Consider the following 13,101-nt stretch of genomic DNA (forward strand, 5'->3'; position numbering starts at 1 on the left):
AGATATTTACATGGATGGTAGAGGTCTTTCTAAAACCAGTTTTGTGGCTTTTATTCATATGAAGGGTATTAACTGATATAGCGAAAGCAAACGTTGGTGTACAGGGCAGCCAGAGAACAAACTGTCCACATGTGCTCTTCTTCCAGCACTCATCTGAGCAGAACTTTCTTAAGCATAAAAAACTGTAGTTTAATTCTCTGTCAGCCAATGAAGATTTTGGCCTCTTTGCTCAGTCTGCCAGTTAAAGCAAAACCTGTTGATGGATTTGTAGTGCGAGAGCTGAAAGTAAATTCACGAAACTGTGTCAGAAGGAAGGTGAAAACATTTTAAGCTTTTTGGTCAAAAGGCAATTTACTAGCAAGTTTTAACATTAAATTGGAGCAAAGTTCCTAAATAATTATGCATTTAAATGCATAACAAAGAAATTTAAATACATTTAACCTAGCAGTGTATATTCCTCTTCTCACCTCTTTATAGAGTTATTTTATGTTTAATCTCTTCTTGCAATAGAGAGGGAATAATACAGTCTTGCTAAATGAATTTGCTTCCCTAAAATACAGAAGCTCACTTGAAATTCCTTGAAAAAAGCAGAGACTCTTAAATAATGAGTATACCTCAATGGGGTGATGATTTGTTTTCTGTTCCGTACAGCAAGTAATTCTTACAGCTCTGTATTTATCAGTCTTTTCTTGAACTATGAAGTACTTTATATATAAACTGAGTATATATATATTTTGCTTTGACCAGCATTTCCTGCCGTGAGGTCAATTTAATGCAAAAGTAGACTCAGATTTTTTTTTCTGCATTCTTGAATTTTGTGCTAGGTTGTTGTCACTTTGCCCTGTTCTTCTCTGCACTAAAGAGCAGCAGTGGGAGCTCTTGACATCCATTACAGACTTTCATTGCATTGAACATTTCTAGTGGCAGAAAATTGAAACAGACTTTTAACCGTTTCTTAACTCCTACTGAAAGAAACTATATTTAAATAAAGGCTGTAAGAGTAATCTGAAAACCAGGACTGTAACACTGTGGTTCATACCCTTTGGTATTATCTGCTGTTCCTGTGACAGTATTGAAATCAAAAAACCCTCTGTTGTGCTTGCTTATGTCAAATATCCATAAGTTAGGGCCAGTTACGAAAATTAAGTTTGATTTCTTGTGCAATCTTAATATTTAATTAAAAAGGAAACCAGTGTGTTATATTCCCCATTAAAGTACTTAAGAAGATGATTTTTTTTCTAGCCAAAATGTAGGTAGAGATTATATCTACTTCTTTTATATATTACCATGGTGGCTCAGCGATGAGGAGAACCTGGAGGCTAGACTCCCCTTCCTGAAAACGGAATTTCTCACCCATCCTGGAAAACCCCCCGCGTCATGCTGGCTCTCCCCTCGCAGTCCCCACTCCTTCCTGTGCTCTCTCTCCCTCTGCACAAGTACTGTTCTCCCACCAGGGCTGCTGTTGCTGCCTGATTTCCTTCCTGTCATTCCTGGATGTTTAGCTTCTATTCTTAGCTCCGGTTCCCGTGTGAAATGGATGCAAGGTGTACTTGTCCTCGTTTCTTTTACGAGGTGTAGTCACTAACATACATACCCGTTCCATGAAGTATCTTCTTTAATTTATGGTGCAGTTTAAAACGCTTTAAAGTGTTGCACTGTTTGGGTGCTGGCTGCCTTGGAGAAGTCCTCTGATTTTCTGTGCTGGGCTTAAAAGAGAGTGTGTTTGCTGGTCTTGTCTGGGGAATGGCACTCTACCATTGAGCTTTGCCAGCTCAATGAGAGCCAGATCCTTTGAGAAAAAGTTTTTCAGATTTCCTTATCTTGCTGAAATGAGGGGAGCGTCTCAGGATAGAAAAGTCCATGTAGGTAAGAAGCCCAGTTTGACCGAGTTTGAATTCTGTGAACAAAGTTGTAGATTCATGTGATTGCATCTATGTACAGAGAAGAGAAAGAAAAAGAAGTATTTTAACTATATGTTTAACTTTAAAATGGGATTTTCTTCTTGCTTCAATGGTTAAGTACATAAATAGTGCTTTGTTTCTGAAGGTAACTTCATACAGGCACATCTGAACACCTGCACAAATGTTCATTAGCAACAAGACTCCTGAACAATGAATATGGGAGGGCTGTATCTGCAAAAACCCAGTTTGCATTAAAAGACAGATTTCCTTCTCTACTGTGAGGTTTCACTGAATTCAGCATTTTTATTAAAACTTACTATTTTAACTAGAAAGGCTGAGGAACTTAGTGTCTCTAAAAAAAACACCCCATAAAGCAGTAAAACCTCTCTTTATTGTAGTGAGCCCCAAACCCTTTTGAGAAGTGCTGAAGCACATGCCCAAGTCCCATTAAAATAAACAGGTGCAGAAATGTTTCCTTGAACAGGACACTGAACTCGATGTTCCCATAATAGTGGAATAAACTGCACATTCTCGTTGCTGCCAAGTGCACCCAAGAAGGAGTCCTCATAGCTTTTATTTGAATGACTCAGTTCCATAAACTTCTTTTTTCCCTCTGTAACTTTTCATTCTGAAATAAAAAGTTCCAGAAGGCCTCTTGGTCTAGGCCTCCTGGTACTAATTTTCACTAATTCTTCTCTAACAAACATGTCTTGATCTGTTTTCTACCTTTTATGCTCACAGCTATTTTTCCTTCACTTTAATCCGCACGTCTTCCTTAAATCTCTCTTTCCTCACTGTTTACACGTTTTGTCACCGCCTCTTTCATTAGCCAAGGTGTTTCTCATTGCCAGATGCTTTGTTACCCAACTTTATAAGCCAAGATGAAATGTTTTTATGTCTCTGACTGTGATCCTCTTCTAGTTTTTTGGGTTTGTGTTTGTTGTTTTTTTTTTTTTAAAAGCCTTTTTTTCTAACTGTTGTAGAATTTATTTTTTTTCCCCTCAGGAATAAACTCTGGTAATTTGTAAGCAAGAGCTCAGCATGCACTTCTTCCAAGGGCATGAGCTTTTTATTTAAGGCTTTTTTTTTTTTTTTTTTTTTTTTGCATCCTGTGGAAATTCTTAATGGTTTGTATATCTCATCAGATGTTAATTCTGATGTGAAAACATTCCAGCAGTTAATTACAGCAGTGATTAGCAATTGGAGAGATGTGCCTCTCAGAGGCAGTACAGGCTGCCGTACTCATGCAGTACTCATACTGCAGGAGAGGTGCAGAAGCCAAATAAATGCCTTTGGAAATTCTGGGTAATTTGGAGCAGAGACCCAAATGGTTCTGGGAAGGGTCAGCACAATCCACACAGGCTTGGTAGCTCCATCTCAGTAGCTGAAGAGAAGAACCCCGGAGGGTAAGGAGGGAGCTGGAGATAAAGAAGGTGAGGAAAGATCAGTTGCAGGCAAAGGTGGAAGGAAGAGATGCTGCTAGTCCCAGAGTGATGGGTCAAAGAGCGGGACTTGAATAAAAAATGCATTGGGCTTTGCAGCTCAGCTTGGTGAGGCAGAGATCATCACCATATTCTTGTGTGAGGCTGGACTGCAAAACGGTTAGGAAACAATTTGTCTGTGTTATAAAACTACTACTTGAGTTATGACACAGGGTCCGTATAAGTTATCTTTCCATTCATAGTCCAACTGTGTTGTCTTTGGCTTTGCATTGTAATAATGGAAAACTACTGGAGGAACATCAAGTTTTTTGTCAGTTCCCATCTTTTCTGTATTCTGTTGATGTGCCCAAACTGATTTGTAGGCGATGTTTCATTGTTCAGTTGCCATGTCAAACTTTGAATTGACTTTGAAAGTTTGAATACTTTCATTAAGTTGTCTGTCAGCTCCTGCTGACAGAAAGAGGTACGTAAGCTGCAGTCAGCAGTCCGTTCCCCTTGATGCTCATATTGGGTATCAAATAGCAAATCAAATGCGTATGTACTCAGCCTTCTGGAAAAGTATTTAATGTTTACTAAAGCATAATAGAAGAAATGTAGGCCAATTGCACAAAGAACAAATATTATGAAGTGCATAGAAAGAGCAACCGAGAGACTTCCCAGGTAATAGCAATTTTAACAAAAAGAATCAAAACCCACAAAGAGAAATACAGGAACTGTGTTTAAAATAGGGGCATAGTAAAAAATCTCGGTTAAAGTAAATTGACTCCTACAGAGTATGTGTCAAATATACCCTGCCAGCCCCTTCCACACAATTGCTTAATTTCTTCTCCCTCTGAAGGGTCTACAATATTTGTCTCTCAGTCTGTTGGCCACGAAGGACTCCTGATATGTTTGTGCTGATGGTACTTAGTCTGCGCTTTTGAACATCTCTTAAAAGGCAATTGTTTCTGGAATGATCAGCCACATTTCCGAGCCTTAGCTTAAAAATTAGTATTTCAACCTAAAAACAGATTTCAGGACATTCTTCATGGTGCTATTTGGGCGGGATAAAAAAGTCTTCTTTATTAGTTTCCTATAATAGAAATGTAACATAAACCAGCCTATAATGTAAAACAGCTCGTCTTCCAGCTTCATAACCAGCAGACCGTACCTCTGCAGTCGTTATTGGGAAAAGAGAGCTTCCCTTTCTGTACTGAAAGGCAAAATCCAATTGCTGAGGCCCCCATCCGCACTCATATAATGATAGACATATTCAGGCATCATTTACTCTAGTGTGCATTTCCCACAGAAATATTAGGAACCTCTACAGCATTTCCATGGAAAGCTGTCTTTTGTCAATTCCTAGTATTAGAGAGGAATGATTTAAGTGTACAGTAGGATGAAACTTTTACTGTGTCTAAAAGTTTGATCAGCATAACAACCCAGTCTGTTTTGCATCGTCTGCTCTTAAGTAATACATGTTCAAAGAAAGCCAGCGGCGATACTGCATACTGAGATCATATTGGAGACTTAGAAATTTTATGTTAATAATTTCACCCACAAACACTGAAGCACATTTAATACAAGTGATAAAAGGCAAATTTATATATGGAAATCCAGAAGTAAACTGGTATTGCGCTACATTTCTCCACTCTGTAGATGTGTCCACGCCGTAGAGCAGTCAAAGTTAAATCTCAGCTGAAAGCAACATTTTTCTATGACGGAGGGATTCAAAAGGTGTTCACCCATCAAAGTTTTCCTGTTCCTCTAGTCCTAGAGAATGCCAACTCTTTTGGTTTGGTGAAACAGACTATCCAGAGAATTTGGGGATCATTTTAGTTGTTACCATGAAGTATGGGATGGATGGATGGAGTTGTTCCACTGTTGGGAGAAGCAAGCCTTAACTTGTAAAGAGGACAGACAATAAATACTCATACTAAAGGAAAATCTCTGACAGAAAAGGTTTTTATAATTCACAGCTCGGTGTTTCCCTGATAGGGAGCAACTGTACAGGCAACTGCGGCGTAGTTTGTTACATGAAAATCTTGTTCAATATACCAGGAAATCCTCCGCTGGAATGGACAATGATATATCCTTCACTCAGGCAAGAGAGATTAGAAGCTTGATGTAATTAAAGGTAATACAAAGCACCATCTGGAGTCATTCATTTTAGATATCATATCTAATTATCTTTGAGGAAAAAGTTTGTGCAGTTTGTTCAGGAAAAAAATCTGAGCATTTCAGGGATGACATGCGTGTGATTAAGCACATTTTAACTAATTTAAAATGATAAGCAAAGTCATTATCCAAATATTTATGAAGTTAGCAAAGTGGGTTTTTGTAACTGTGCACTGCTTGATTACGGTACAGTCTATGCGCTCAAATTTATAGTGTTCCATTCTTAGTGTAAGGAAACCTCGTTACACTTTTATCTGAAATCAAAGGGAATAAGTGTCCTTTTTGACTAAGTATTTCTTGTCTGTACCGTACTTTGTTGGGACAGAGAAAAAGTACAGCTGGCGCTCTCCTGTTCTTTTATGGAGGAATAATCTGTAGGCCTAGATGTGAAAGCATTCCATCCCTAGCAGAAAAGAGAGGAGCTGACGTTACAAAGAATGTTAAAAAATCCCACTATTTTCCTTTAAAAAAAAAAATCTGAAAACCATAAACATATGTACTTAAGGATATCTCTCTCCAAGCTGAAAATAAGATACAAAATTTGAAAATGACAAGTAAATTCAGCTAGCTAAAATAAGAGCTAAAAGAACTTTTTTCCACTTTGTTGTTTTTTCTGAAGATGTTGAAAAGACTCCTGCAGAAATATTAAGTTCTGTGAGGTTCTGTTTTTTAGGTAATTGCTAAAATCTCCCAGGGGTTTTGGCATCCATATAAAATACTTTATTTAAATAGAGACTATTGGTAGAGCTGCTCTATATTTCATGACCATCCCATATCTGAAAACATTCAGCATTGCATTAGATAATAATTCAGTAGTTTATCATCTAAAAAGGTGATGCTCTTGCCCAGGGAAGAATCTGATAAACTTTATTGTGATTTAAAGGTGTAATTTAAGGTGATATTAGCTAGCCCAGTAAAACAAAACATTTTCAAAATTCTAATCGAGGTAAAGCATTAATATGGTCGTATGCGTTCTCTTTTTTTTTTTTTTTTTTTTTTTTTTTTTCATAAAGTCTAAAAAAGGTCATATCAAACTAGTGGGTGTTGTTTCCAGCAGACCTTTAAAACCTGGTTTGGATAGAAAAGCAGACAACGTGATATTCTATATTGAGCCTATTTGTAAGCTCAGTATAGCTTCTAAAGTGTCCAGACACAACAGGATTTTCAGAGGTGGCCTTTTGCTTCAGTCTGTATAACTGATGTTTGATTGGTTCGGCTGCTCAAAAGGAAAATAGAAAAAATTATAATCCAGATCACGGTTACAAACTGATAAAAGTTCCTTAAAACATAAATGAAATTCTTTTTCATAAATTGCCCAGTAGGAATCAGGGAAAATAAGAAATATTTATAGCAGTTTAAGGATGTACAATTAGAATGCCAAAATTTTATGTGAATTTGGGTTGAAGTTATCAAGTTCCTTTTTTGGGGGGAGAAGAGTTTGACGAGAGATTCCGCAAATTGTAGACACACAGATGAAGCAGTGTCCCAGTAGGGGCAAAAGGTAAATCATTCCCCCCAGCTGTGGGAAATCTGAGTTATTTCTGTCCTCTGCTTCAGGAAATGTAAACCTACTTTTCCTACATGCTATTCCGTAGCTTATTTACTAGATTAAAGGGTACTTTAGAGTGATAGATGTGTATTATCTGTGGTTGATACTATTTTAAGTAAACAAACATTTGCTAATATTAATCTGGGTTATAGCGTTCTTACCTCTTGAGTGAATGCCACAACCCTGAAAAATAGTGTCAGTTTCTTGCTGTCTTTTGCTTGATTTCAGTGGAAATAGAAAAGAAAATAAGGAAAGAATCCCAGGAAATACAATCATATGATTCTTTTAGAGGTTTTTATTAAAGATAGGTAAATAGATTTATTTTAACATAACAATTGTTTGGCAAAAATCATATATTTAATAGGCAGTATTTGCTCTATGAAATTTTGAATTTGGATCTTGGATTAGAACAGAAATAAATAGTAAGTTGTCAGAAATCCTATTTGCAAACCACCTTCTTTTGGTAGCTGCGATAATATTTCTTTTCCTTGAGGTCTGTTTTGTACAGCACACTGTCCAACTAGAATTTCTTAAGCTTTTGGTGAAACCCACTCATAGAATCATAGAATCATAGAATCAGTGAGGTTGGAAGGGACCTTTAAGATCATCAAGTCCAACCATTAACCTACCCTGATAAGAACACCACCACTCCTAAACCATGTCCCTAAGCACCTCATCTACCCTTTTCTTAAACACCTCCAGGGATGGTGAATCCACCACCTCTCTGGGCAGCTTATTCCAATGTTTAATAACCCTTTCAGTGAAAAAATGCTTCCTAACATCTAATCTAAACCTGCCCTGACATAACTTGAACCCATTTCCTCTTGTCCTATCACTTGTCGCCAGGGAGAAGAGGTCAGCTCCCATCTCTCTAAAACCTCCTTTCAGGTAGTTGTAGAGAACGATAAGGTCTCCCCTCAGCCTCCTCTTCTCCAGGCTAAACAACCCCAGATCCCTCAGTCGTTCCTCATAAGGTTTGTCCTCCAGACCCTTCACCAGCTTTGTAGCCCTTCTCTGGAAGGGCTCATCATTAAGGTATTTTTCACTGGACTTCAAAATTAAAATAGTGTTTTACCAAACCACTAAATTGAACAAATTCTGTATGCCAGCAGGAAACGCGATGCAAAGCTTGCATTGTTCTTTTTTCCCTTTAAACAGTTTTTACTATCCCTGCACCCTAAATTGCATTAACAGAGTAGGTATTTGATGCAACTGCATTATGGACAGAGCCCTATTGTCCTTTGCTTTTTTCCTGTTTGTAACCAGCAAATCCACTATTCAAACTGTTGTGCGGAGTTGTTTATGTCTCATGTTGGCATCATGACAATTGAACACATCACAGGCATGTACGAGCCAGGGCTTGGGAGTCTGGAAACAATAGTGCTCTTCTGACTGCCGGAGTCATCCTGCTCCCTAGAAACCTCACTTGCTACGCCGTGCTTTCAAGAGTGACTTAGGTTTTGAACTGTTACAACAGATGAGTTAATCTGTTCTCTAAAGAGGAAGAACAGTCCCGAAGTACATTTCTATATATTAAAGAATTCTATGTCTTTTTGTGTTTCAATGTTATTTTGCTTTCTGTGTTAGGGTTACTACAGTCTAGCATATAGGTTATGTCAGAGAAAGGGCCCAGAAAGAAGACGTTAATAGAAATGTCAGTAACATGTAGCTGTTTAAATTATCAACACCTTTGTTGACTGGCCATTCTTCCACTGCGTCCGTGTGGCTATGGTACATGGCTTAGGGCCTGGGAAACTGAAATCCTCTTGTTTATTCTTCACCTGACTGGTTACATATGACGCAGGGATCGCTTTTCTGTTGCGAAATCTCTTTTCTCCAGTTTTGCAAAATTGCCTTTCAGTGTCAGTGAGGTGCCAGAGGCTAAATGAATGTGAAATATGTCTGATCTTTAGATTAAAGGTGGTAGAAAATGCAAAATTATAATGATTTTATCATCACAAAATCAGCTGAAAATATATAGACTCTGAGGTATCTGAAACCCCATATTCCAATGTATTTCATTTTCTGTACGTGTGAAGGCTTAACTCTTGGAGGTATTGTTCTTTGTTGCTCTGGACATGAAGACATAGCCGGGATGGGATAAAAAAGGTGCGCATGTGAGAGAGGAGGACACAGCCAGTGTATAACATGTACGTGTATTTGCTGAGTTTATCAAACGCAGAAGACAAGAAGCAAAATGACAGTATGAGATCATTTTGGTAGAATGTGGTTTCTCTCCTAAACTTTTTCTTTTGTTTTGCTTTATTTTACAGTTTGCCCAGCTGGTGTCTGTCTACAAAACTTTGGGTCCAGAGAAGTTCCCTTTAATTGAGCAAACATTCTATCCAAATCACAAGGAAATGGTACGTGCAAATACCAATATTAAATTTGCTTACTGTCTGTGTAAAACAGGAGCTGGAAATACAGAATTCATTCCCCCCATTTACTGTCTATTCTAAAAGCCATTTTGGAAGCGTTCAGAGGGGTGAGACTGGGTGACCGCTTAAAAGCACGTTGATGGTAAATGGGAAGATTTTCAGATGTGAGGGTAGTCATTTTTTCAGCTAATCAACTTCAGATCTTAAAGAGATTAAAATCTTATAAGACACAGAACAACTATTAAAGTGTAAGAGTTACTTTCATGGTTTGTTTTCAGCCTACTCCTTTATCATATGGTCAAAGTGTTTATTATCTGTGTAGATGATGCTCAAGGCTATGTGCCTGACAGTGCGGACCTTTGAACTCTGAAATCAGGGTGGTTATGACTTGCGATCTTCGTGTACCTGTGCTGACATCGGTTCCCAGTCCTTTACAGATATAAATGCATTCATAAAAACAACACTTAACAGCCTTTACTTACGACATGCTGCAGACATTTTTTTCTTACTTCTCTAACGGTTTCTGAACAGAAATTCTTTCCTGAGTATGTTTTTCTAGAGGAAATACTTTCGGCATTGAGAGGAGCTAGAGGGCGGCTGTTTGCTGATTGAATAGACTGGCATAGAGACATCAATTATTTTTAGAATGTAACCTATTCGGCATATGTCACACAGCTGTGATTCAAGTGCCATTGCAAGGTCATGGTGAATGTATTAGTTAGCTGTTTATGTAAAGTCCCCAAGCCGTAATTGCTGTGTCTGTCTTGAGACTCTGACTAGCACTTCATTACCATAGGGGCCATCTAAGATAAGCCTCAGTGACAGCAGTTGACTAAGATTTCTTCTGACGTCTTTCTCCCACATCTGTCTCATCTTTTGGTGACAAATGCAGCATGGTGCAGTTCTGCCGTGCATTTTGATGTATTGCACAAGTGGCGGAATGGCTCTTCGTACTGCTTTGCCACTTCTCTCAGGTTTCTTTGGACTATTAACTAACAGATGTTTCCACTTCTTTTGTTGCATATGACACTTCTGAAAAGAGCTTTCACTGCAGTTGTGCATTTAGTAAATTTGCTATACAGAAGTTTTGTAAAGCCAAAGGAGAATGATACTGTTTGGGAGCAGCAGATCTAAATATTGTCCCAGATGGTCAAATCTTTTCAGAATGGAAGGGGTTTTTGTTGATGGACTTGTCAGAAAAATGTACAACTTTATAAAATTTATATTTTTAATTTTTTTTATGCAAAGGAAGTTCATTCCCCTTGGGGATTCATTCGTAACAGGTGGAGAAGTAGAACCACATCTCATGTTTTGCAGTATGCTTTTAAAAATGGTAATAAGTTTTATATCTCTATTTTCCTGAGAATGTCCAAGATTAAAGCTCGTTTATAATTTCCTGCACACAATTTATGGTTCTTTCTTCATTATTTTATCAGCTATTATTCAGGCTCCCCAGGGAAGTGGTCACAGCTCCAAGCCTGTCAGAGTTCAAGGAAGCTCTAGACAACCCTCTTAGTCATACGGTTTAGTTTTAGGTAGTGCTGTGAGGGGCAGGGAGTTGGACTTGGTGATCCATAGGGCTCCCTTCCAACTTGAGATACTCTGTGATGCTATGATTTTATTCAAAAGGAGGCCTTTTAACGCATTGCTTAATTGCAGTATATAGAAACAAAGACAATATCCTGTGATTCTGGGAGAAGAATTAATGTGTTAGCTTTTAATTTTGACATAGTATGACTCTGTAGAACGGTCTACCAGTTGGGTTGCAAACTGCTGTCTTGAACAACTGATTGAATTCATATTCAGTAATAGAACACAAACAGCAAAATGTGTGTGTGTACTTATAAGGCATATTCTGCTTAAGAGTATAACAAATACTTGAGTATTTTTCCCCCGCTTCGTTCCTCTATATTGCTCATTAATGTCTGAACCGATAAGTTATTTGTCTTTTGTTTGAACTTTTGAATATTAATGTTCTCCACAACTGGGTAATTTTTTTACACCTTTATACATAATGAATGTTAATCTGGAGAAAACGAATGCATTTCAGTATTGCATTGCCATACATGGTTTAGAGGTGCTGTAATAACTGATTGTGATGAAGCTTGGTTTTTTGTTTTTCCCTTCTGAAGAAATTATTTGGAACTTTGTGGCTTGAAAAATAATCAGGCAACTTGGTACAAGATAACATTTTATTCCAATTCCTAAAATCGGTTGTAAGGTGAGGTGAATATCAGTCTCTTCTAGTTGATGAATTGAAATCATGTGACAGTATTTATATTTTTTATTTTTTTAACACTGTTTATTAATAGCTGGCCTCATTTGCATTTACTTTTACAGAATTTGGTATTTACAGTTTAAAATAATTTTTGTAGTTCCTTTCGTGTTCTTCACTTCCCTTCTTATTCTCCAAATCATAACCTAGAGCTCTCTCCCTCTCCTCCAGTGCAAACCAGCTGGGGTGGGGGGGAGCGGGGGAAACTCCAAATCTCTGTGAATTGAGCTTTCAGCTGAGCGAGCCAGAGGTACGGTTGTGCTTCTGTTTCTTTTGCTTCTTTCATACTATGGTGATCATTTGTACTGAGTCTTTAGACGGCAATAAAAGGTAAATAAACAAAGATGCCATTCTTTTGTGTAAAAAAATTGAGCTGTTTTAATGAAACCCTTTTTGAAACAGAAACATTCATCTCAGACTGATTAAAACTATACAAAACGCTGTGAGGCTTTTTGAACTCATTGCTGGTTGAGTCATATCTACAGCCTTTCCCTCAGTAATTAGTTCCCTTTATTTTGCTACATTCACACCTCTTATGTTCTCTGTCATGAAAAAAAAAAACATGGCTTTTTCAACATAATGGTTGAACAATGTAATTAAAATGTAACTGGAACTTTGAGAAAAAGCCAGCAATGTTTAGGGTGTTGTTTTTTCCACCATTCACCTGTACAGTCTCCCTTCTCTGTTCTTTTCTGTACTAAGTCATGTGAATCATTTCCAAATTAAAATCAAATGTTGTAGCAGGCTATATTTCTGCTCTAACCTTTCATTTAGCACATACACAGTTTCAAGAAGTACAAAGAAAATGTTGTAAAAATAATCTGCTCTTGATAATATATCAATGCCGCTACAGTAAAAATCTTGATAGGAAAATAACGTATTCAGAATGCCGCATTGTAGTTAATCCTTTTCATAATCTCTATCAGTGCTGAATCTCAGGGAAAATAACAACTCATTCCGAGAGGGATTTTTGTAAAGCTTTTCTTGCTATATTTATTGATTTGAGGAAAAAAAAAAAAATCTTTGTACCATCCATTGTGGGAAGTTTGGCCAGATTTATGCTCAGACAGAAATCAAAGTGGATGGCCCTTAATTTTGAAACGCCCCATATGGGATGTTTTACGTGAGGTCAAATATAAAATGTTTTTAAAACTAATTCATATTACAGTTTGTTCATAAATACTGAAGAAAACATTTATTTTTACAGGGTACATGAAGAAGGGAGTCTGAGTTGGGTTGGTTGAGTTTAAGGTCTAATTTACTATAAAACTGAAATAGCAACAGAACTATGTTGAGTTAAAAAGCAGAAAATATCTGTTTGCTGCACAGTGCTATTCAAAAGACACCATTACATCAAAATGGATTTGGAAACAAATGCTATGCTGGACATGTATTGAAT

At 37.4% G+C, this 13,101-nt stretch overlaps 1 protein-coding gene across 1 annotated transcript in view; it reads left to right on the forward strand.

Moving 5' to 3' along the window:
• Positions 1 to 13,101, forward strand: part of SYN2 (synapsin II) — a gene marked incomplete at both ends in the record, with an annotated part of 194,440 nt that overhangs the window by 86,868 nt on the left and 94,471 nt on the right. Inside the window, one exon of the mRNA XM_082487583.1 lies at positions 9,323 to 9,412. Within this exon, the coding sequence (XP_082343709.1) occupies positions 9,323 to 9,412 (90 nt within the window). The remainder of the gene's footprint in view (positions 1 to 9,322; positions 9,413 to 13,101) is intronic.

This window comes from Vanellus vanellus (assembly GCF_965231255.1).
Source record: "Vanellus vanellus genome assembly, chromosome: 9".
Classification (NCBI taxonomy): Eukaryota; Metazoa; Chordata; class Aves; order Charadriiformes; family Charadriidae; genus Vanellus; species Vanellus vanellus.